We start from the raw sequence: 24,838 nt of genomic DNA, 5'->3' as shown, positions 1-24,838 counted from the left end.
TAAATGCAGTCACTCTTTTTAAAAAATCGATAACGATAGATATGTCGCTAGAATTGGATATCAGCTGAGTGTCAATTACCTTTTGTTGCAAACTATGTTTTTATTTCCTTTAATTAACGCGCTTAAAATAATAAAATGGCGCGCACAACCGACTTTACGGATCTTAATTTCCAATGCCTACTGTTGATATTCAAGTTGCTGCATAACTTAGAGGATCAAGTCAATTTAGCACTTTGCTGTCGCAGATTTCGCGATGCATTCGCCTACCTGCACCGCCAACGATTCGAAGAAATAGTGGATAGCGACATAAAGCTTCGTAATTTAGACAATTGGCGTGCCTTTTTATGGATATGTGGTGCCAATGTCAAAAGGTTAACTTGCTATCGTGACGACGATCATCCGCTGCAAATATTATCGTTGGTGTCAAAATTCTGCGTCCGCTTAGAGAGCATTACGCTGCGTAATGTTACGGTAGTCAGGGCACAGCCGTATTTGCTGAAATTAACAACATTGGAGAAGGTTTACGTACGTAACTACAAAAGCACCAGCATAGATCTAATTAAATGTATGAAGCTGAAACTGCCCCACATACAATATCTTGGATTGGAATGCTTTGAACGCCGGGAATGTAAGCTTTGACTAAAATTAGATTCTTGAATACTTCTAATTGTTTATTTCAATAAATTACAGTGCAAGAATTACGTCACTTCATCAATTTGAAGGAGCTTCAAATGTACGACGAGGTAACCGCGTCCGACTTCATTGCCATCACCAAATCAATGAGCAATTTGCGCACACTCCAACTGCGAAATGCCAAGAAATTTTTGACTACAAGTGCGCTTAAACAACTGGCCATCAATTGTCGACAGCTAGTTAAGCTCAGCTTTCAGGACAGCGATGCAGATCTGACAGTCTTGTCAATGTTTCCCAACTTGCAATACCTTCAACTTTATTGTCCAGATAATCAGAAAACGCGTTTGTTGAAAACGTTGTGCAAGTGCGCTACGAATTTAGAATTTCTGATTTTGCAACGTAAACAATGGATCGACGAGGAGCAGGCGCAACGCATTGGCTCAATAAAAACACTCAAATGGCTTGTGTGCAAGCCTCGTAATGATCGTTGCGTGGTCCATCTGGCAAATCTTACGCAATTAGAGTGCCTTTCATTGCAATTGGCCCGAGATATTGGCGAATCGGAGCTTTTGAATCTAATCCGCAATAACGAACAGTTGCGGTACCTGAACATCTGCTTTTGTCTGGGCATAACAGATGCCTTCATTGTGGACTTGCTCAGCATCTTGGCTAAGCGACGGACGCAACAGCCGTTGGTTCTTTATGCAGCAGCAACAGATATTAGGCACGATATCATTGAGAGAGTGAGTACCTGACTTAAGCGGCGTCATTCCTGAAATTTGACTAATTTCGATTTGTTTATATTTTAGCTACCAACCGAGTTTGCCTCTAAATTGCTTATCTTGTACTTTGAGTGTAGTCAAGGGATGCATTCTAATGAACATTATTACAGCGACGAACCGGAATACGCCGCGTAATTTCGAGTAGTCCGCTAAGCTTATACACTTCACTATGCATTCGCATAAGAGAAAACCAATAAGCTGTTCGTATACCAAATGATATATTTAGATTTTTATAAAAGTATTTAATATATCTATTCATTTCTGTTATATTACACTTTAAGTGCTTTACTCGATAACAACGCATATTTCTAAAATAAATTAAGCACCTTTTAAATCATCCTAAACTGTATTATTTACATTTTTATTGCAAAACACTTTGTCACGGGGGAAAGAAAAATCCATCAGAATAATTTCATATATAAAAAAAAAAAAAAAAAGTAAATAATTTAAAGTTTGTAACAATTATAATGTTGGGTATCGATAAGAAGGTAATATGCTCATCCCTAATTACCTAGTGTTGTAAAATCCTACATTGTAATGAAAATCGACTGTCCGATAACGATATACATACATTTGTTTTCGTGTTATTTGTTGTGTCTGAGCAAAGTGAAAATTACGAAGAAACTTGCAAAATAATTGCGTAAAAACACATTTTAAAAGCCGCAACGATGCTTTCGTTGTTGCAGGAGAAGCGGCCACTAAAGCGCACACGTCTGGGGCCGCCGGATATCTATCCGCAAGACGCCAAGCAGCGCGAGGACGAATTGACGCCCACCCATGTGAAACATGGCTTTACAACGGCGCCACAGCTTACTGACGAATTCGGCACAGCGCACACCTCGAATGTGAATGCTAGCAAGGTGAGCGCGTTTTTTAGCGGAGTGCTAGCCAAAAAAGAGGAGTTGATGACGCTACAAGACACGGTACGAAAGAAACAGCAAATTAATTGCAAGGACAACTTTTGGCCGGTGTCGCCGCGTCGCAAGTGTACAGTGGATGCGTGGTTTAAGGATTTGGCTGGCAATAAGCCGCTGCTTAGTTTGGCTAAACGTGCGCCCTCTTTTAACAAAAAGGAGGAAATCTTTATAACGCTATGCGAGAACCAAGTCAATATGCAACGAGCCACCTGGTTTATCAAACTCAGCGCCGCATACACACTAAGTTTTACTGAGTCGAAGAACAAAAAGCGCAGCATATATGATCCAGCAGCGGAATGGACAAGCAATATGATCAAGTTCATGAAGGAGCTCTTGCCCAAGTTGCAGGAATATTATCAACAATGTAAGAAAGAATTAATCATTATGGAGTGTATCATAACCGTTTTCGTTTTAGCGCACGATAAGAATGGAATACAAGCGAATGGCAGCAGCAACTCACCTACCACTAGCAGTGTAAGCAGTAACAGCAATGGCACTGCGAACAGCAGCAGCAGCAGCAACAATAACAGCAGCAGCAATAGCAGCAGTGTGAGTAGCGCCACATCCAACGTAATACCGGTGCCTAGCATGTCCAGTCCACTGCCTCCCATACACAGTCCAGCTAATGGCCAGACCAGTGCCGCCGGCAATGCTGCAGCTGGCGGCGCTGTGCCCGGACAATCTGCGCCACCAGGCACAGCGCTGGCTACTTTGGGCAGCTCTGCTACTGGTGGCGCAGCTGGAGCAAATGCAGGTGCTGTGCCGCCCGGCTCGAGTATCTCGGGTATTGGCAGTCAGTTCGAGGATAGTCGCAATGCGCTAAAATACTGGAAGTATTGCCACCAGTTAAGCAAGTATATGTACGAGGAGTCGTTGCTTGATCGCCAAGAGTTTCTTAATTGGATATTGGATCTGCTGGACAAGATGCGCACACAGGCCAGTTTTGATGAGCACCTAAAGAAACTAGTGCTGAGCTTTGCATTGCAGTATATGCACGACTTTGTCCAGTCGGAGCGGCTGTGCCGTAAAATGGCAAATCTAGTGGCCAAAAAGCTGGCTCAGCTACTCAACGCGGCTGTTGAACAGCAGCAACAACAACAGGCGGTAATCAAGTCGCAGGCCATGGAGATAGATGGGGCCGACGAACAGCTACAGCAACAACAGCCAAATATTGATCCATATGAACAGGCACTTCATGACTATATGAACTGCCCGCATCATCGTGACATTATTCTGTATTTGAGCACCATACTGCAGGTGATTACCATCGAGTGTCCCACGGCGTTGGTGTGGAGCGGCATAGCAGCGCACCGTGCGCCCTCATCCCTGGTAGGCAGTCCCCTTGATCATTTGCCACTGGCTCCCTCGGTTTTGCCAATGCCTTCTCGTTGTCCACGTACCAACCACGAACTCCGCCGACAGCTACGTGCTGCTGAGGCGGAGATAGTATTGCGTACGCAGCACGCAGAACAACGCTGGTTCGCTTCCAAGTGGCTGAGCGCTGGAAAGAATCATTATACCACTGTGCTTGCAACGTTGGATCACCTGGACACGCACTGCTTTGAGCGCATGGATCAGTGCAATTCAATTGACACGCTCTATGCAAATATATTTCCACCACAAAGCACACAGCTACGCCGTCCCGAGGAGGATCCACAGCAGCAACAGCAGCCGCGTCCGCCATACGAGCCAAAGCAGGATGCGGATACGGTGCGTATCCTTTGCGAGTGGGCAGTATCCAGCCAGCGTTGGGGAGAGCATCGAGCCATTGTAGTGGCAATTCTACTGGACAAGCGTCAGATCGATGTAACTAGTACGCCGGCTGATCAATGTGGCGATAAGGAGGATAAGGACTCGCTGGCCTCTGGTGCGGGCATTATTGACGGTCTGCCTGTCTTTCAGCACGTTCTAATGCACTTTCTGGATCACGATGCGCCCGTTTTGGATGAACATAATAGCAGTCCACAGCAGCGCACCGAGTTCACTAATTTAGTACAGCTGTTCAGTGCTCTTATACGTCACGATGTCTTCTCGCATAATGCGTACATGCACACGCTAATCTCGCGTGGCGATCTTCTCTTGGAATCGATGCTTGTGCACAAGACAACAGCGAAAAGCTCACCCCCGCCACCAGCGCCGCCGCCTCCTAATAGTAGTGCAACTACTCACGGATTCGATGACGATGGTTTCGGGTCAAGCATCGGCATTGACTTTAAGCACAATGAGTTCGATGACTCCAATGTGGATGATGATCTGGATAAGCTGGTGCAAAATATTAAGGAAAAGGGACAACAGCACGAGGCTCCCGATAGTCCAAAAATTGGACCACCTGGCGATGGAGAGGGTGGCGTTGACACACCCGCCACTGGCGTCAGCATATCCAGACATTACGTGTACACCAAGCACTTTCCCATACCGCAGGACGATCCCAGCATGTCCAGTTACAGCAGCGAAAGCAATCAGCGCTATATATTGCTATATGGCGTAGGCAAGGAGCGCGACGAAAAGAAGCACGCTGTTAAGAAAATGTCCAAAGAGATTGGCAAACTCTTCACAAAGAAGTTCAGCATCGATGTGGCCGAAGGCGGCAAGGTAAAGAAGCACTCACGCAATGAGTTCAACTTTGAGGCCACTACAGCTAAGTGCCAGCAAATGGCCTACTTCGATCAGCATGTGGTGACCGCTCAGTGTGCGGCCAATGTTCTGGAGCAACTGAATGGCTTTGCCCTGGGCAACAATAATTATTTGCCTGTGCAGGAGCACGTTGCATTTCTATTCGATCTAATGGAGCTTGCGCTTAACATTTACAGTCTGCTCGAGCTGTGCGATAATTTGCTTAAAGAATTACCCGAGGTGGAGCATCAGTTGCAGCAGAAGAAGTCAAATATGGTGCGTAGCTATACCACCTCGCTGGCCCTGTACATTGTCAGCATACTGCGACGCTATCACAGCTGCCTGTTGCTCTCGCCCGAGCAGACGGTATCCGTCTTTGAGGGACTTTGTCGCACCATACGTCATGTGAGCAATCCCAGCGAATGCAGCTCCGCGGAACGCTGTATACTTGCCTATCTAAGCGATCTGCACGAGTCCTGCATACTGCTGCAGGGCAAGGAACAGGCAGCCGAATATTATCAACAGTTGAACTGCATCAAGCGATTCAAGGATATCTTCAATACACCCGAACAGCTGAGGTAAGTTACTTTATGATAATTGCTCATCCGAGAAGTTTAATCATTCCCTGATATTTAACAGCATGGCTCCGCAAGGATACAATCCGCAGCTGCTGCAGGAGCTTTTTGTGGCGCCGCGACGTGGTGGCAAATTAGAGTCCCATTGGCTGCGTCAGCTGCATGAATCCCCTGCCAACGTTTACAGCTTTGTGTCCAATGCCGTTATCGCCGTCTGCCGAGAAACGGACAACGAGCGTTTAAACGATGTAGCGCTCGCCTGCGCCGAGCTAACCGCCAGCTGCAATGTTCTTTCCGAGGAGTGGATCGCGGCCTTGCAGAGCTTATGCAGCGGCAGTAAGAGTCCAAGATATCCTCATCTTGGGGCTCAAGTGGACATTGGCCAAAGCAAAACGCACAATGCGCTCGCCGTCTTCGTATGCATTCTGGTGGCACGACATTGCTTTTCCCTTGCGGACTTCGTTAGTAAATTTGCGCTGCCCACTCTGGCGCGTTCGGTTAGCGGCGCTAGTGGCGGAGAACTAAGCGTGGATGCAGAAGCAGGCGCACGGCTCACCTGTCATCTAGTACTGAAACTGTTCAAGACACTGGAAATCCCACAGCCGGGCATGTACTCGGTCAGCACATCCCCCAATCCGCTGCATGCAGTTGGAAATGATTTTAGCATACGTCTAAGCTGTGATCGTCATCTGCTTGTGGGCGCACACAAAACCATACCGATTGCGGCAGTTTTAGCTGTGCTTAAGGCCATACTCATTGTAGTGGATAATGCGGCGCTGAAGACGCCGCTCGGTGCCAGCGGCTTGGGCTCCTCTGGGAGCGGCAGCGCCTTTGGCAGCGGTAAACGCAGCGGTTTCAATACGCCTGTGCATCCTGGGAGCACACCCAAGAGTAACGAGCAACGACCGGCAGATCTCAGCCAGATACTGGGAACCAGCGATCTGCAGCTAGGCAGCCTGGGAAGTGAACAGGAGTCCCTACAGCAGCCAACTGGCAGCAGCCTGGCGGGCAACGAGCAAATCTCACTGCTGGAGTTTGCGCAGGCGGTACTCAAGCAGATCTGTGCGCAGGAGCATGTGCTCGAGCGCTGCTTGAAGAATGCTGAGCAGCTATGCGACATGATTATCGATGAGATGCTGACCGCCAAGCAGGCGCAGCGGGTGCTGCACATGATCTGCTATCCGGAGGCGGAATTCAATATTATATCAGAACTGGATCAGCGCTTGATGATAGTGCGCATATTGGAGAATTTAGATCAATGGACTTTGCGCATATCCTGGCTGGACTTGCAACTAATGTATCGGCAATCGATGAGCAACAACACATCGGTCAGCAACAATACCGAGCTCAACGTTTGGCTGGACACGGTGGCACGAGCAGCAATTGATGTGTTCCACATGGAAGAGGTGACGCTGCCAGGCGCTCAGAAGCCCATACATAAGCCCAAGCCGTCCACTTGGTTGGTAGCACCGCTCATTGCCAAATTGACGCCAGCTGTGCAGGGGCGCATCTTGCGCGTAGCTGGTCAAGTGCTCGAAAGCATGAACTATTTCTCTAAAGTGTCCAAATCCGATTGCAACAGCTCAGGCAGCGGCGACGAGCGTGAGAAGAGCAACAGCTGTCACAGTAGCAATAGCTACGGCGCTGGCGGCAGTATGGCGGCACGCAACAAGAAGATGCCGCTCAACTATCAGCCTTTCCTGGGCCTTATACTCACTTGTCTCAAGGGCCAGGATGAGTACAAAGAGAATCTACTTGTATCACTCTACTCGCAGCTCTCCCAGTGCCTGCAATCCTTTTCTGAGGTATGTGAGTCTCATCAGCCTTACATTTTTATTGCTAATATTTGATTCCATCTCATAGCTGGACACCATTGGCGGTATCGATGAGCCGCAAGCACGTGAGGAGATTCTTGATGCACTACAGCTGCGCTTTTCGTTGGTGGGCGGCATGTTCGATGCCATACAAAAGAACAGCACTCCCACTATGGACTGGGCCATACTGCTCGCCCAACTGGTTTGTCAGGGTGTCGTAGATCTAAGCTGCAATCGAGAGCTTTTTACCACTGTGGTGGACATGCTGGCCACTTTAGTGCACTCGACGCTTGTCTCCGATAGCCAATCGGAACGTGATGAGAATAAGAAGTTGTATCTAAATTTGATGAAGAAACTCAAGAAGGAAATTGGCGAGAAGAATAACGCTTCGATACGCGTCATACGGCAACTTTTACCACTCTATAAGCAGCCCACAGAGGTTTGTTATCAATCAACTTTAACCTCAAGATATATTTAAAAGCTGTCTTCTTTCAGGTAATAGCCTGCGAGCATGCGGGCATGGATACCAAGGGCAACAAGATTTGCGACATGGACAAAAAGCAGTTGCGCATCTCGGATAAGCAACGCATCAGCGTCTGGGATATTCTGGAGGGTCACAAGAATCCAGCACCGCTCTCATGGGTATGGTTCGGTGCCGTCAAGCTGGAGCGTAAGCCGCTTACGTACGAGGAGGCGCATCGCAATCTCAAATACCACACACACAGTCTGGTCAAGCCCAGTAGTTATTATTATGAGCCCTTGCCGCTGCCGCCGGAGGACATTGAGCCAGTTCCAGAGAAGATATGCATCGTAAGTTGCACAGTACTTTGGACTCTTGCAAGTAATTAACTGAACATACTTTTGCAGAAGGATGAAATGATGAAGGCCGATACGCCCTCGTCGGTGGATCAGTCACCCAGCGCTGTAGTTGGTGGAACTGGACGTGGTCGTGGCAAAGGCACCACGACGCGCAAACGCAAGCCAAAGGTTTCAAAGACACCGCCAGTGGTGAATACGCAACAGCAGCAGCCACAGCTGGCACCACAACCTCAACAGCCGCCCAATGTGCAGCAACAGCAGCAACAACAACAAATGCAACAACAGCAGCACATGCAACAGCAGATGCAGCCCAACCAGATGGGGCAGATGCCCATGAATATGCAGGTTCGTATCATTACATGTAACTGAAAACTGAAACTTGGATACAAATTGATTCGATTTCCCCAACTAGATGAACATGCAACAATTTGGACCCAACGCCATGATGCAGCAACAGAATGCACTGATGCAGCAACAGCAGCAGCAACAACAGCAGATGCAACAAATGGGTCCAAATCAAATGCAGCAGCAGCTGAACGTGGGCGCCAATGGGCAGCCGAATACACAGATGAACTTTATGCAGGGACCAGGGCCCGGTGGACCACAGGGCATGTCCAACCAGCAGCAACAACAACAGCAATGGCACAATGCGCCCCAGCAGCCCCAGCAGCAACCGCAACAGTATCATAATCAGTATCAACATCAGCAGAACATGCCAAGTAAGTTGCTCTGGAATTCCATTCAGATGTATGTAGTCAACAATTTGTTGTACTTGTAGTGAATCGCATTGAGCGACCGCCGTTGAATACCAATTCGAAGCAAGCATTGTCGCAGATGCTGCGACAGCGGCAGCCGAGCTCATTCCAGCAGCAACAACAACAGCCACCAGGTGGATTTAATCCCATGCAGCAGCAGGCACAACAGCAGCAGCAGCAAGGACCGCAGCAGCAGCAAATGAATGCACAACAGCTGCGGCAACAGCAACAACAGCAACAAATGAATGCACAACAGAATCCGCAGGCAGCGGCTGCGTTTAATGCCATGCAACAACAGCAGCCGAATGTACAGCAACAGCAACAAATGAATCCCAATCAACAGCAGCTGCAGCAGCAACAACAACAACAGCAGCAACAGCAATTCATGCGTGGCAATATGCGTGCCATGGCTCCAAATCAAATGGGTGGCATGAATATGGTTGGTCAAGGCATGCCACAGAACCCGATGATGCAGCAGCAGCAAATGGCCCAAGGCATGGTGGGTATGGTCAATCCAAATGCCAATCCGATGATGCAAGGCGGCGGAGCAGGTGGCAATGGAGGTGTTGGTGTTGGTGTGGGCGTCGGTGTTGGTGCTGGAGGCAACAATCCCAATATGGGCATGGGCGGTATGCCACAGCAAGGCATGATCCAGCAGCAGCAGCAGCAGGTACAGTTCCAAAATTTCCAAAATCAGTATCAGCAGCAGCAACAGCAGCAAGGCATGCAGCAGCAAAGCGGCGGAGGAGGCGGTGTTGGCGTGGGCATGACGCCGAATCAACAGCAACAGCAAGCTGGCCTTATGAACAATTTCAATCCTCAAATGCAGCAAGCACAACGTAACAATCCAGATTTTATGGCAGCGGCGGTAGTTGCACAGCAGCAGCAACAACAACAACAGCAGCAACAACGCGGAGTGCCAGGTGGTATGATGGCCGGTAATCGTGGCCAATATATGAACCAAGCACCCAATGTGACTATGACCAACATGATGGGACCCGGACCAGGTGGTGTGGGCGTCGGGGTTGGACAGGTGCCTCCCTATGGACGGCAGCAGCCAACCGGTGGTGGCAAGCCGGGCGTATTGCCGGCACAGCAACAATTCCAGCAACAGCAACTTCGTCACCAACAAATGATGCAAATGCAGGGCATGGCCGGCGGCGGCATGGGTGGCGGACCACAAGGAGCTGGCGGTGCGGGTGCTGGCGGTGGTGGTGGAATGGTCCAGCAACAGCAGAGCATGAATCAGCAGCAAACTCCCAATTTAGTTGCCCAGCTGCAGCGACAGATGACCAATCAACCGAACATGATGGGACAGCAGCAGCAGTACCCCCATCAGCCGCCACCCTATTAGTATAGATAACTCTAGTTTTGTAAGGCATTCTCTTGTATGAATATTTATCAATGCGAAATGCAATAAATAATTATTTTATTTTTAAATATTTCGATTTTCCGCGCGCAGCGCTGTCCACTTACTGCGACTAACGATAAGCGCGACTATCGATAACAACAAGGTAACTGCGAACAGCTGTTTGGGGCTTTGTGTCATAGTATATGTGGGTGCGTGAGTGAGTGCTTAACAAATCGGAAAATTAATATCAGATTTGTTGTAGATTAATTAAAATTAGGTCTAAGTTCAAAGTGAAATAGTGCAATACAATCAGTTCCTACGAATAAGACAAGATATGGCCAATAATTGGCCGTTATAATAATCCAGTAGACCCAATTATAATACAGAAAACCGAAAGTATTTCATTCATTGATCAACGTATTTGTACGTTTAGTATACGAGAAACACAATCAATCGCTTCCATTTTACACTGGCCACATCAGTATTGCTTGCATTAGCGAAGCAGGTGGACGTTTTGTTTATTATTAACTGCCAGCGAAAGCAATGAATGAAGCACCTGAACAGAGCAAAAAGCGTCAAAAGACGGTAAGTGTTTACACCTTATTTTTTTGTCAGCTACCTGCATATTTGAACAAATGGGCCAGGGAAATAATGGTAATTCGGTCACGAAACCCCCCAAAAACGGACTAAAGCTATATTTGAATAGCTGCCGCATTAGACATGGGGCTTTAATGTATTGCCCTATCTTTTGTTATGTACCTTGCACAGTTGGCCTAAACGTTCCCAGAACGTTATCAAATATTTTCCGCATAATTGTTTCCTCTGTCAAAACACACACGTAATACATATTCTGTACAAAAATTATTTCAATGGGTCAGTTTTAGTTACCCTTTGGTATCTAACAGCAACAAAAGTAGCCACATATATAATATGGCCCAAATAGATAAGAAATTAATTACAAAAAAAAAAAAAAAAAAAAAAAAAGATAGAAAGACACGCACTTAGGGAAAGAGCTTATCAGCCGCTTAATCACAGCTTATAATGTGTTTAGAAACGGTATAACATGTGCTCAATTTAAATAAATGTTATATCTACGCCAACTTGTTGACTTTGCAAAAAAGAAAAAAAAAAACAAAAAACAAACAAACAAAAAAACAAAACAAAATGCAAAGCTGCCTTAAGCAAAGGTGGAATTTACGTGGAAATAGAAGAATGTCAGCATGCAAAACAATAAATAATTTCGTTCCATATGGATACTTGAAGAACCACGTGTTTCATTTGTAGATATGCTGATTAAACATGTAATTTGATTATTTATTATGAGCTGTCAAATTTATTATTTATGCATATTTTAAGAATATAGTAAATATACATATAAATGAAATCGGTAGTCTGTCAAAATTTAAAATGATTAATACATTTAGAAAATGAATATGTAGAAATTATAAGTTTTATATATATAATCTATAAATAATCTATTAATAATTAAATACATTACTGTTTTCAAAATAATTAGTTCAAATAATTTAATAAGTGAGTCCAGAATGGGCCTAAAAATTCTAATTATCGGTGGCAAAGAAAGATTAAGATTTAAATTCGTGTTTTATGGTAGAGGATATGCAAGTTTGGATATGTTAACTGTATTAAAAACAAGTAAGAGGACTCTAGTCGAGACTGCTCGACTAGGAGATACCCTAAACCCTCTAATCTGATATTCACTCTGCACTTCTTTTCGGCACACATACATACACACGCACGTATTAGAACGCGCTCTGCTAACTGCGCAGTAAGCAGCGACTGCGCTTGGGCTGCGCTGTAGTGTGGGCAACATTATAAGAATTTCTTTGTTGAATAATTTAATTTCTAGACGTACAATCTTAATGAAACTTTCAGAACATAATCATAATGTTTAAATGTATGTACATTCCAAAGCACAAGTCTCTAGTACTTGAAATACGTCTTTTACAAAGGTGAGGGTGAGGGGGTAGATATAAGGGTGGGGGGGAAATTACAACAAAAATCGAAATTATATAAAATATATATAAGTCTACATTTAAAATTTGGAAGCTCTAGCTCTAAAGGTGTAGGAGATATAATTAAATAACTAGCATTCGATAAGGTTTTTGATCGATAATAAAATATCGGGAGTAGTTATCGATATTTAAAGAAAAACTTGATATGCGCGTGATATACACGGACCTAGGAAAAAAAATTTCAAGTCTCTAGCTCTTATATCTTCTGAAATCGACGCGTTCATACATACGGACGGACGGACGGACGGACGGACGGCCGGACGGACGGACAGACAGACGGACAGGGCCAAATCGACTTAGCTCGTCGCCCTGATCAAGAATATATATACTTTGTGGGGTCTGCCACGCCTCCTTCTGCCTGTTACATACTTTTAACAAAACCATTATACCCTGATTTCCCATTTTCAATGGGTTCAGGGTATAAAAATTATCTTGAAGCTATAGGGCCTGAAATGTAATCAATTCTATGTTGTCTCTCAAAAAAATAAGATGATATAATTTGTATATACATATATTCATATTTTGGAAAAACTCTATATGTAGACGAGGCATTTAATCCGTCAGCCATCCGTTTGCAAACAGTTTATTGCTCCAAAGATAAGGTAAACGCAATGTTAAAACTTATGCAATATGCAATCAACTGGTTTTTAGTGCTTGTACACTTGTTTTTTTTATGACACACAGACAAACACATTTGTTTTAACTACATGAAAATAAATTGAAAAGAAAGTGTATTTTTTTGTGGCCAAAGTAAATATGTTGTGGGCCAACTAAACAAATTGTTAACAACTTGAAATAGCTCCCTGGTTGCCTCTCTCTTTATTTCTCACTCTCCGTCTGTGTCTCTCTCACACTGCCGTTGTTGTTTTTTGTGGGAAAACTTGGTCAGCTATAGGTTGAATGACCACTGTAGTAAGCTAACCGGCAAATCTTACTGATTTTGCTTTTGATGTTTTTGTAACAATTGTTTTGAATTTATATTTGGGTCATTTCACATTCGATGTAAACAATCGAATCTTATTCTTAACTTAATCAAATATATTTCTATACATGTTAAACAATTATTATTGGCTTGTTAGTTCAAATTGTATTGTTAAAGTGCTAATTCATATTTTTATTTAGACTTCAATAAACAATGATAAACCCAATGAACATCTTAAAGGTAGATATAACAATATAGACAAAAGTTACAAAAATAAACTTTAGTAACATAATTTAATCGTAGCATATATGTATAAATAAATTAATAATAAGTCAAATAATAATTACTTATTCTTGCATATGTATGATATGTATGTGTATATACAGTACCGAGCAAAAATGAGTGAATGTTACAGAACTTTGACTTTCATCACGCATAAAAATTAAACCATACAAGCAAATCAACAAATTTTTTTGTGTGTTTGTTTATTAGTGTATTCTCAACAAATACAAAAAAGTTGCAAGACTAAATTAGCAAAATTCAAAAAATTAGAAATAAAAAACCGAAAAAATCCACATAAACTCAATTTTGCACGTTTAAAAAAAACTACTAAAAACTAAAAAAAACTAAACATTTTTAATATTTAGTCCAAAACCCTTATTAGCAATAATTTTGTTGACTATTTTTGGCATGCTCTCAGCCAAACTTTGAATCATTTCTTTCGGAAATTGGCTCCACTCCGCTTCTACGCGCTCCCATTAGCTGTCAATGTTCGTTGGGGCTGCATCATACTGTCCCAGCCGTCTTTTCACTATTGAACACAGATTTTCAATAGGATTGAAGTCGGGATAGGATTTGTATATAGACTCTATATGTATGGAGCGAAAATTAGCTTAAAATTCTGCTTTCCTATCCATTCCTAAATAATCTTTACAGTATGTTTTGGATCGCCATCTTGTTGAAAACCCTTTCTCTGTGGGGACACGCACATTTATCAGTGAATTTGGGAAGATGGGTTTGAAGAATATTCATATAATCCTTCCTCTATGTAGAGGATCAACGTTCTACCAAGAGAAGCATCCCCAAACCATAATGCTGCCGCAGCCATGTTTGACGATTTCCTTCCATGATGTCGTTGAATGCGTTCCTCTGGTCTGCACCAGCAATATTGCTTTGGATATGATTGGAAACGGTTAAATTTTAATTCATCTGACCAAACAACTCGTTTCCAATCATAAATGCTCCAGTTTTTGTGATCCCTTGCAAATTTCAAACGCGCCTTCATATTCTTTTCGGACAATGCAGGTTTGTTTTTTAACGAATGATACATATCCGAAGCCACGAATTTCTCTTCTAGCAGTCCATTTGCTAACATTTTTATTAATTGCTAGAGAAACACCCTTTGGTGCTAGCAGCTTGTTTTTCTTAATTTTCGACATCATTAGGCGAGCATCAGAGCCCGAGAACAGTTTTTTGCAACCTTTGACTTGAGTTTTCGGAGTCAAATTTCGGCTGATTCAAAGCTTTTCGGCAATAATAAGCGAAGGAAATCCCTTCCCGGTCAGGCACACACCACTATTTTCAATGTCGACTGAAATTTTCCACATTTTAAAATTATATTTCACCAATTATTTTAGATTTGTTGCGAAAAGAAAATGTGCTTCAAATCGCTTTACAAATAAGAATATTAAAAGGACTAAGATAACGGTAAATCTATATGCTCAATCTACGACTAAGAAGAATACCCAAGGAGCTAAGTTATGGGGAAATCTGGATGATTTCGGCTGAGAAGAGAAGTAGAAGAGCCAAAGTATTGGCAATTATGAAACGTGCAAAATTGAGTTTATGTGGATTTTTTTGGTTTTTTATTTTTCATTAATTGAGTTTAGCTGATTTAGCGTTGCAACTTTTTCTATTTGTTAAGAACAAACTAATAAACAAGTATAAAAAACAAAATCTTAATTTGCTTGTATGGTTTAATTTTTATGCGTGATGAAAGTCAAAGTTGTGAAACATTCACTCATTTTTGCTCGGTACTGTATATGTATATCAACCTTTTGTCGCGAGTCCGTTCTATCCATCATTTTGATTGATTGTTGATCATTTTCTAATCTTACTTGATTCCAGGGTAGTTATAAACTCATCGCAAACTACATTCTGGTTATTCCAGAGCATTTACTAGTCTTAACGGATTTATACTTTCTGTTTATATGTTTTTACATCATTTGTGTTTTTTTTTCGATTTTCATTTCGCTGCATGACTTACCTAACAAAGTCGCAGTAAATGCAATTACAAAGTTGCATGTAAACTTTAATTATTTTAAACGTGAACTTGAGACATTTGTGCAATTCATACAATCTTCGCTTAGGCACGAGTGCTAATGGTGTTTATGTTTTCTGTTTGTAATTACTATTACGTAGTTTAAAACTATAAATCTAAGATGAAGATATCAGTGGTTATTATGCCATTCCCTCAAGTCGTTACATGAGACTTCATTTAACTTGGCGTTTGAGTTTAGGTTTTAATTTGCATAACTTAGACATTTTAGTAGAAAAATAGTTATGAATAAAGTAAAAAACTTACCTGAATATTTTAGATTTATAATACAAAAATATTAAAAAATTGTATTTAAGAACATTCACATTTCGTTTTCATGTTATATTTAAGAGAATGCAAACAATAAAAAAATGACAAATTATTACAAAATAATAAATATATGTATATATGCAATACCCATATCTTATCAAATCAGTAATTTCCAATGGCATTTCTCCTGGTACGATTTGCCATCAAGAGACATTCAATTTGTGCCTTAGCGAATTCCTTTTCGTGCCAATAGTTGGCCAGCAAGCTATATATATATACATATATATATCTGCTTGCCTGTGTTCAGTTACGTTTTCCCACTTTTGGCTGCATTTAATCCACACCACAGCAGAGAAATATCAGTTGCAGTTTTGAGCTTCGTCGAGAAAGTTCAGCGGGTTTTGGCTTTTTTTTATATTACTTATATTTTTTTCTCATTTTTTGCGTTGAGGAAAAAAGTCGGTTCGAAAACTCTCACCTGTTTAATTATCAGAGTCTCGTTGCCCGTTTAGTGTCTGCTTTCTTTTTGTGCGCTATTTGTTTAAGACTCTTCGGAAAATGTTTACAAAACGCGCCAATTTGCTCAAAAGCGAACACAAAAATAACAACAACAATAATAATAACAATAGCAATTGTTTATTAAATCATGAAAAATGCAGTGAGTTGGTAAGTTTTTTTTTCTTTTGGTTTGTTTATATAAATATGTAAACAATTTCTAAATCGTGCCGAAGTCAAGTGGCAAAGGTCTTGACATTGATTACTTTTTAAACTCTCGACCTCTTAAAATATTTGGCTTAAGTACGTGGAATGTTTACAGTTTTGTTAGTTGGTTTGATTTATGTACTACTAGCAGATATTTATATACGAATTCTGTATACTCTAATATGCATATAATTTAAAATAGAAATAATATGAAATACCTATTCATTTAATATAAGTAAATTTACGAGGTATCTTTAAGTTAGGCCACATTGTGAATTTTTTAATTTTGCATTATAAATAATTTGGTTCGCCAATATTATTTATATGGGGAGAAATTTCTTAGGTAACCCTTGGAATTTGTGTTTTATTGCTTAAGCATAAACAATTTAATCAAGTTGTATTTATAAAGTAAATATTTTATTGACTTTTGTTTTCTTATATGTATACCCTTTTTTTAGTTTTCTTTTTTCTTTTATACACTATTTCTTGCTTGACTTGCTCTGAGAATCTTAGCTAAAAGAAACTTGTATTTAATGATACAAAATATAATTGTATTTTTAACTCTTTAATAATATATGAATAATTCAGCCGAAAACTAGTAAAGAAGAAAAAAACAATGGATAGACAAATTGTTAACCACTCTTTCATAATAAAGTAAACACAACAAACAGAAATACATGAACGAAGACTGTCTGGCTTAACAGATAGAAAACCGATCTTAAAACCAGATGGAACCGAGCCGAAAGTCAGACGAGCGTGAAGCACTCGGCTTGACGCTCTTTCTCTCTCAATAGCTCTCGTTGACTTAGTTCGGGTCGGGTCGACATATAACACGGTAAATATTTTATTAAAACTTTCAGTTCGCTTTCAGCGCTCGTTGCGTGAATATTTAACTGAGATCAATTTCCGTTCGATAAAATACCATCTTTTATATATATACATATATCTATTCCATTTCTTCGGCCAGTGCTCAAGTGCATCAAATATAACAAATTCCGTTTAGCATCAAGCAGAGAAAGCTAGATCATGCCCAATCCGCCCATTGGATTTTTTCCTCATATCAAAAGAAGGGTATGGCTCAAGCTCCCAAGACAATTTGAGAGATGTGCGCTTGCGCATTCTAAGCTGTTTCATAAAAAGATCTGAAGTGCTTTGCAAAAAAATATAAAATGTGTTTAAGAATCAAGTTGACGTTAAGTGTGCCTTGACCTAAATTGTATTGCCAACAAAATCTAACTATTATAGAACTGAGTTGTGAGATGAAGGTCGATTCTTGCTTACCCTGTAGATGGTGTAGTTAGACGGTGTTTGACTGACTTTTTTAATAGATGAAAAGTGATAAATATGTGGCAATATTTAATTTATAAAACAATTAAACCATTTTTAATAGAAGAAAAGTGATAATTATGTGGAATGTATTTAAGATATAAATACATTCCACATTCAATATTTTCTAAGCCAAGCTGATTAACAATACATACATATTTTTCAGTAAATCTTATAAAATTTTTTTACATTTTTATTCTTATAGAATCTTGAAAAGATTTTCTCTTCTTTCGTAATAAGCTACTTATTTTTTCTCTTTTGATATAAGCTCCATGGACTGATCGCTCATTGAATGCCATTGTAATGATTTGCTGTCATCTATCTATTGAATATGCACATACACATGTATATACACATATATATATATGTTTATATATATCCTATCATTATCTCATATTCCCTCTGTGTAGCAGCATTTGCGATTTTTTACACCCGAGTTGGCGAGCTGGCGACTGAGCCCGTCCAAGAGGGTCAACAAACTGTGCAGATTCAGCGAATCGAACGGCACAAATAGCGCCTTAGGGTCAAAATAAGAGTCTCAAGCCTCTAGCCGATGTCGGGCATGAATATTAATTTATGTTAATTTCTCGAAATGCCCGCAGCTACGCAAAATTCTATTGTATTGGCATAACTATTTGATTTTGTTTTCTTTTGCAGTGCCTCCAGGTCGCAACGAATGTGACGGAACAGAAGCACCATGTCACCCGGGAGACGCGGGGCAGGAACTTGGGATTGTGCCGCGGCTTCAGAGGCTGCACCGTCTGGCTAACAGGTATATAGCTAAGAATATTGAAATAATTAATATCATTATAATGGATACCAAACTGATCTTTAAATAGTAAATCTGAAAAAAATCATGTTCAAAGAAATAAATAAAAGAAGATCATATGTATCTTATTCAACAGATCTTATTAATTTTGAATGCCAATAGTTTTTTTACCATCATTTCTGATTTCATTTATAGCTAATCTTAACTTATACGTAAATGCCATAATTTTGTTGTAGGTCTTAGTGGCGCTGGCAAAACGTCGATTGCCTTTGAGCTGGAAGCGTATCTGGTCTCGCGAGGCATTCCCGCCTATGGCTTGGATGGCGATAATATACGCACCGGCTTGAATAAGAATCTGGGCTTTACGCCGGCCGATCGGGAGGAGAATATACGGCGGGTGGGCGAAGTGGCTAAGCTGTTTGCTGATAGCGGCGTCGTAGCCATCTGCAGTTTTGTCTCGCCTTTTGCGGACGATCGCGAGATGGCTCGCAAGATACACAAGGATGCGGGGCTGAAGTTCTTCGAGATCTTTGTGGATACGCCGTTGTCAGTGTGCGAAACGCGGGATGTCAAGGGGCTGTACAAGAAGGCGCGCGAGGGTGTCATCAAAGGTTTCACGGGCATCACGCAGGAGTATGAGCGACCCCAGCACCCGGAACTGGTGGTCAGTACGCACGACTGCACGGTGCGCGAGTCTACGCAGCAGCTCGTTGCACTTCTGGAGCATGAGGGCATTATACCACGCTCGCTACGGGATGTGGATCTGCTGCCAGAGCTGTATCCCAGCGAGGCTAGCGAAGTGGAGGAGCTGAGACAAGAGGCCAAGTCCCTGCCGGCTCTATCTATTAGCACCGTTGAACTCCAATGGGTGCAGGTACTCTCTGAGGGCTGGGCTTATCCATTGCGTGGCTTTATGCGAGAGGACGAGTATCTGCAGACGCTGCATTTCAATACGCTGCAGAGTGGCTTAGATGTCTCCTACCGCGAGAACCACTCGGTGCCCATCGTGCTCAGCGCCAGTGAAGCGGATAAGCAGCGCCTGGAAGGAGAGGCAGCCATTACGCTGCACCACGAGGGTCAAGCGGTGGCCATACTGCGTCGCCCCGAGTTCTATTTCCAGCGGAAAGAGGAACGTCTGTGTCGTCAGTTTGGCACCAGCAATCCCAATCATCCGTACAGCAAACAGGTGTACGAGTCTGGCGAGTATTTGGTCGGCGGCGAGCTGTCGGTCATCGAGCGCATACGCTGGAAAGATGGTCTGGATCAGTATCGGCTGACGCCCAATGAGCTGCGCTCCCGCTTCAAGGAGATGAATGCGGATGCTATCTTCGCCTTTCAGCTGCGTAATCCCATCCACAATGGACACGCGCTGCTCATGCAGGACACCAAGCGACAGCTGCTGGAGCGTGGCTTCAAGCAGCCGGTGCTGCTGCTCCATCCACTTGGCGGCTGGACCAAGGACGATGACGTACCTCTGCAGGTGCGCATGGCGCAGCATCAGGCGGTGCTCGATTCGGGAGTCTTACGACGCGAGGACACCGTGCTGGCCATATTCCCATCGCCCATGATGTACGCCGGTCCCACTGAGGTGCAGTGGCATGCGAAGGCGCGCATGAATGCGGGCGCCAATTTCTATATTGTGGGACGCGATCCGGCTGGTATGCCGCATCCAGACAAAGAGGCTTATCCCGATGGCAATCTCTACGATGCAACGCACGGCGCACGTGTGCTTAAAATGGCTCAAGGATTAGACAGCATGGAGGTGAGTGTAATGCATTGTGAAACTGCAATGAATTGTTAATTAATTAAGTACAATATTCTCATCCTTTCAGATCTTACCTTTTCGGGTGGCTGCCTATGATAAGTCAGCCAGCCGCATGGCCTTCTTTGAACCAGAACGCAAGGAGCAATTCGAGTTCATTTCTGGCACCAAAATGCGTACACTGGCCAAAACCGGGGCTAGTCCGCCCGATGGGTTCATGGAGCCGCAGGCCTGGAAAATACTCGCTACCTATTACCAGAATCTACCGCAGGCGTAACCCGGAGCCCATTAAAAACAATCTTGAGGGCCGTCCCGCACAACAATTAGTGCAATTTGCTTAGCTATATATATATAGATATATATACTATCATGTCCTATATGTTTCCACTATTTACATATTTTAATTATTATATATGCATTACGTTTGTTGTTCAATTTGTATGTATCTGAGACGCATATCCTAATACCTATCTCGAGTCAACTTATCAGTCCCAATCTCTGTCTTTCTGCGTGTGGATGTGTTTTGTGAGTGCACTTGGTAGTGTGTGTGATTTGCTCTGCTTCATTATTCTAATCTTACAATTAATTGTATTTAAGCTTAAGTTTTCCAATTCTATGTTTTAATTTAGGCCAACAGTTTGTCGTTTCTAGAACTGATTTCAACAAATTAAAATGCATTTTCCAAATCTATGCATTTAATAAATGACTATCGAAATTTTTATCACAACTATGAAGAACTCTTGAAAGTCTTTATAATTCTTACTCTTTCAGATGCAGTCGCTTGCTATTCCTTAAATGAAATATAAATGGTTTAAATAAAAATTATGTAAGTGGACTCGGTATAAATAGTCACAGAAATCTGCCGAAAATTGTAAATTTATAATAAATAATGCATTTTTGCACATGATTTATTTTATAAAATTGTATACGTTTAATAATTAATATTACAAGTACATACATAATTAATTAATTAATTAATATCAAATATGCATTTAGATTTAGTTATCAATTAATTTCACAATATGTATTTTACTGCTCTGCATTTATTCTTTATCTTCGCATTGTTTTCTTCGTATTGCATATGCGTATATCTTGTTAATTATTATTTCCATATACTCGCACAAATATTAATCATATTCATGGATTCCATTAAAGATTAACGGTCTGTTTATTGACAATGTATTATGAAGCACCCGCAACTATTAGAACTTGCAATATCTAAGTGGATCGATATAAAAATTGTGCGTCTGAGTCTAAATTGCGGTCCTGCGAACTGTGAGTCTTTCATGAGTGGTTTGTTGTTGCACGAAAAGTGTAAAAATTAAATACAACTAAATATTTATAAATGAGCATAGATGTAGAGCAAGCAGAAATGAAATATGTATATAATATATGAATACATATATTTATTTTCTACTTTATTGTTTTGTCATTGATTTACAAATCGTGAACAACCATGGCTTGCGACAGAAAATTTAAAAATTATACATGGAAAGTGAAAAGTATAGTAAAATGAAAGCTGTAACTGATCGGAGCAAAGGGCAGGGCGTGGGCGGGTTGTACTTTTGTTGTTGTTCCGTTAATCTTTCAGTTTCTTTACGCTACTCACAATGCTCGCATTATTTTTTGCTTCTTTTCCTTTTTTTAACGTTTAATGAATATTGAATGTGTATAGATGTAAATTTATGCATATTTCGTACATCTCTTATCGCCATGTCTCGTTCGCATATACAATTTTATATCTGTTCTATTATTATATTATTATAATTATGTATTATTTCATTATGTTGCATATTCAGGGGTGTTTGCTCGCTTGGTTGTTGTTATTGGGACTTAACAGGAGTTAAGAAAACTACTACCACATACATTATCATTATTATTTCCACCATGCCGCATCAGTGCCACACGCACATTGCCACGTCAAAGCAAACTGCATCTGGACAGCCAACTATCCTTTGTTCGAATCTCTGTTAGTTTCAGCTGATGACCGCCCTTCGGTGGATTGTTCGCCTCCTGCACAAGTAAAGCAATTACAATGTGTAAATAGATGATGACTACGATTCTCCGCCACTTACCATTCGTTTTTCCGTTTTCGCTTTGATATCACTGGCTAGCGTGAGAAAAGCCTCTTCAACATTGATGCTTGCTTTCGCGGAGGTCTCCATGAATTTAATGCCATACTCAATGGCTAACTGTTCGCCACGTTCCTTTGAAACCTACAAAATGAATTGAACACATTTTTAGAATTTTAAACTGAATTGCTCTTGCTTCATAATGATTACCTGTCTCTTATCGTTCAATTCGCATTTGTTGCCCAACAGCATTTTCTCAACATCAGCTGCGGCATTCTCTTCGATATTTCGTATCCAGTTCTTGATATTCTCAAACGATTTCTCTTGTGTTATGTCATACACGAGCATAATGCCCATGGCACCTCTGTAATATGCCGTGGTGATCGTCCGGAATCGCTCCTGGCCAGCAGTGTCCCTTAAATTATTTACAATTAAAGCATTTATGATCAAACATTGATTTTAATGGATAACTTACCATATTTGCAATTTGATTTTCTTGTTATCCAATTCAATTGTTCTAATTTTAAAATCGATACCTGCGAATAAAGAGAAGAGAGAAGACACGTGATAAGTAAAAACAGCAATAAATTAGTTGAAATCATTTTTGGCAGCTGGCTTACTCTCCTCCATCTGCTAGAGAGGTACATACATATGTACATATGTACATAGACTAAGACAACAGAAGAGCACAAGAGACAACAGTTGAAAATACGCAATTGATTCGAGACGTTGGCGTCGTTAAGTAAATAACCCAAATTGGAATTAGTACAGGGAAATGTGCCAAATATATAAATAGACAAATTGCTGAGCTCGTGCCATGTGTGTGGGTTGTGTCTCAGTGCTGCTTCAAGTGGATGGAACCCCTCTCAATGAGACTTACTGTAAAGCGGATGCTTATCAGCAGCAACGACTTTGCGCTAGACTTGAAGATAGCACAAAAACAAAAACAAAATAGTCGATTGTGGTGCAATGACACTGGCCTACACAAACACAAGCAGTATCGATATCTAATTCGTATACAAAATAATATCCCAACAAGTTTGGTAGTTTTTCATATGTATTTAAAAATATCTTAGATTAGTCACTTTCGTTTTCTATTTTAGCTTTGCTTATGGTGCGTTGTTGCTGTTCCCCTTTGCACTACGTCCTTGTCCAAAGCACAACAACATCAACGATATAATTATGACAAATAACATTACTGAGAACAAAAAAAGAGCATACAAAATGAGTCACGTATTCGTGTATGTCTGTTTGTGTGCATGCTACTTACAGCTGAGCCAAGAGGCGAGATTGAGAGCATGAACATGAATACGCAAATGTATGTCTGTGTCTGTGTTTGTGCGATTGCTGCCCGGCGGCGTCGTAATTAATTAAAAAATTTCACAGAGCAAAAGAGCGCAATCGAGAGAGAGAGCAATGTTGATTACTGAGGATGACGGACTGAGAGCTATGACTGATGATGTATGCACTTTGAAATGTTTGGTTTGTTGGCTCATGTTGATGTTGATATTGTTATTGTTGTTGTTGCCTCTATGTGTTTTGTATACAGGGTGGATATTGATAACACTTACCTATTGTAGATATAAACGTCGTATTGAAAGCATCCTCTGAGAATCGAAACAATATGCAGGTTTTGCCAACTCCAGAATCACCGATCAGTAGCAATTTGAACAGGTAGTCGTACGTTTTGGCCATTGTATTTCTGTTGTTGTATTTGTATGATTAAATCACAGTTTTGCTTAGGGTTGTGCCAGATTCTTTTGATAAAGTTAAAGATGCAGCTATTTGCTCTTTAATTTCTTCTCTTCCTTTTTGGCGTTATCGTCCACGTCGATAACTGCTGGTGATGCTTTTGTTATATGGCGGTGGTTGGTAATCAGTGGTTTTCGATTAATATTACACACTACATTTATGTCGGCTATTAAATTACTATAACTGACTATTGCTGCTACTGCCGCGGGTTAGTATTAATTTATATATACGTAAGGAAGGGTATGTATAAAAAATTCATAGACGTAACCACACACAGCAGACACAAATAAACACACGCAAGCACGCACAGGTTTTTTCAGCTCTGACTGTGGTTTTCTTTTGTGTGTATGTCGAAAAATGGCGACGTAGTTCTAAGCACTTTAAATTGCAATAGTAAATGGACGCGCACTGTTTTACACTTGTATGTACTGAACTTGCATCTGTGTGCTGTGTTGTTGTTGGTTACACGTAAAAATTACGCTTAATTATTGCTTTCTAATTACGCCCGAACAATAAATGATTGGTACGTAGCAGTGTTGTGTAGGACGAAAACGAGACGATTTATCGATAAGTAGTGTTGCCCAACGCGCTGAGACAACTATTCAGCCAGCTGTTCGATTGTAGTAAAACTGCCAAACAGCTGCTTATTTTCTA

The 24,838-nt window shown here is 41.5% G+C and overlaps 4 protein-coding genes across 6 annotated transcripts; 3 read left to right on the top strand and 1 right to left on the bottom strand.

The window, feature by feature from the left end:
- The first annotated feature begins 17 nt into the window (after positions 1–17).
- Positions 18–1,752, top strand: LOC6583067. Its single transcript, XM_002008710.4, has 3 exons — positions 18–628; positions 691–1,376; positions 1,443–1,752. The coding sequence occupies exons 1-3, from the start codon at positions 136–138 to the stop codon at positions 1,548–1,550; spliced, it is 1,287 nt and encodes a 428-aa protein (XP_002008746.1). The 5' UTR covers positions 18–135; the 3' UTR covers positions 1,551–1,752.
- Positions 1,753–1,971: 219 nt separating this feature from the next.
- LOC6583066 (mediator of RNA polymerase II transcription subunit 12) lies at positions 1,972–10,348 on the top strand. The gene is made up of 8 exons (XM_002008709.3): positions 1,972–2,696; positions 2,748–5,523; positions 5,585–7,325; positions 7,384–7,773; positions 7,830–8,144; positions 8,202–8,498; positions 8,566–8,872; positions 8,932–10,348. Exons 1-8 carry the CDS (start codon positions 2,084–2,086, stop codon positions 10,260–10,262), a joined length of 7,770 nt encoding a protein of 2,589 aa, XP_002008745.1. The 5' UTR covers positions 1,972–2,083; the 3' UTR covers positions 10,263–10,348.
- A 97-nt stretch (positions 10,349–10,445) lies between these two features.
- LOC6583065 (bifunctional 3'-phosphoadenosine 5'-phosphosulfate synthase) lies at positions 10,446–21,087 on the top strand. 2 transcript variants are annotated; one of them, XM_002008708.4, is made up of 4 exons: positions 10,446–10,844; positions 18,487–18,601; positions 18,835–20,360; positions 20,431–21,087. In XM_002008708.4, the coding sequence occupies exons 1-4, from the start codon at positions 10,803–10,805 to the stop codon at positions 20,635–20,637; spliced, it is 1,890 nt and encodes a 629-aa protein (XP_002008744.1). In that variant the 5' UTR covers positions 10,446–10,802; the 3' UTR covers positions 20,638–21,087. The 2 variants fall into 2 exon arrangements, with proteins under 2 accessions (XP_002008744.1, XP_015018208.1); XM_015162722.3 differs by lacking the exon at positions 10,446–10,844 and adding an exon at positions 17,372–17,574.
- Positions 21,088–21,746: 659 nt separating this feature from the next.
- On the bottom strand, positions 21,747–24,747 carry LOC6583064 (ras-related protein Rab-8A). 2 transcript variants are annotated; one of them, XM_002008707.4, is made up of 5 exons: positions 24,004–24,747; positions 22,908–22,968; positions 22,643–22,847; positions 22,436–22,576; positions 21,747–22,373 (listed from the first exon to the last, which is right to left on the bottom strand). In XM_002008707.4, the coding sequence occupies exons 1-5, from the start codon at positions 24,125–24,127 to the stop codon at positions 22,281–22,283; spliced, it is 624 nt and encodes a 207-aa protein (XP_002008743.1). In that variant the 5' UTR covers positions 24,128–24,747; the 3' UTR covers positions 21,747–22,280. The 2 variants fall into 2 exon arrangements, with proteins under 2 accessions (XP_002008743.1, XP_015018206.1); XM_015162720.3 differs by lacking the exon at positions 24,004–24,747 and adding an exon at positions 23,053–23,077.
- Between the last annotated feature and the right edge of the window lie 91 nt (positions 24,748–24,838).

Source organism: Drosophila mojavensis, unplaced genomic scaffold, assembly GCF_018153725.1.
Source record: "Drosophila mojavensis isolate 15081-1352.22 unplaced genomic scaffold, ASM1815372v1 contig_74, whole genome shotgun sequence".
NCBI classification, from domain to species: domain Eukaryota; kingdom Metazoa; phylum Arthropoda; class Insecta; order Diptera; family Drosophilidae; genus Drosophila; species Drosophila mojavensis.
Note: the sequence above shows the minus strand (reverse complement) of the source record. Positions and strands in the feature narration are given on the sequence as shown.

Bases quoted from the DNA above. Each gene is read 5' to 3' on its own strand.
- LOC6583065 (XM_015162722.3), top strand. From the start codon at position 17,530: ATGCCCAATCCGCCCATTGGATTTTTTCCTCATATCAAAAGAAGG. The intron at 17,575-18,486 runs GTATGGCTCAAG...TTTCTTTTGCAG, and splicing joins TTCCTCATATCAAAAGAAGG to TGCCTCCAGGTCGCAACGAA. The intron at 20,361-20,430 runs GTGAGTGTAATG...TCATCCTTTCAG, and splicing joins AAGGATTAGACAGCATGGAG to ATCTTACCTTTTCGGGTGGC.
- LOC6583066 (XM_002008709.3), top strand. From the start codon at position 2,084: ATGCTTTCGTTGTTGCAGGAGAAGCGGCCACTAAAGCGCACACGTCTG. The intron at 2,697-2,747 runs GTAAGAAAGAAT...TTTTCGTTTTAG, and splicing joins GCAGGAATATTATCAACAAT to CGCACGATAAGAATGGAATA. The intron at 8,145-8,201 runs GTAAGTTGCACA...ATACTTTTGCAG, and splicing joins TTCCAGAGAAGATATGCATC to AAGGATGAAATGATGAAGGC.
- LOC6583067 (XM_002008710.4), top strand. From the start codon at position 136: ATGGCGCGCACAACCGACTTTACGGATCTTAATTTCCAATGCCTACTG. The intron at 629-690 runs GTAAGCTTTGAC...AATAAATTACAG, and splicing joins ATGCTTTGAACGCCGGGAAT to TGCAAGAATTACGTCACTTC. The intron at 1,377-1,442 runs GTGAGTACCTGA...TTTATATTTTAG, and splicing joins GGCACGATATCATTGAGAGA to CTACCAACCGAGTTTGCCTC.
- LOC6583064 (XM_002008707.4), bottom strand. From the start codon at position 24,127: ATGGCCAAAACGTACGACTACCTGTTCAAATTGCTACTGATCGGTGAT. The intron at 22,969-24,003 runs GTAAGTGTTATC...CTTTATTCGCAG, and splicing joins GACGTTTATATCTACAATAG to GTATCGATTTTAAAATTAGA. The intron at 22,577-22,642 runs GTAATCATTATG...TTCATTTTGTAG, and splicing joins AATTGAACGATAAGAGACAG to GTTTCAAAGGAACGTGGCGA.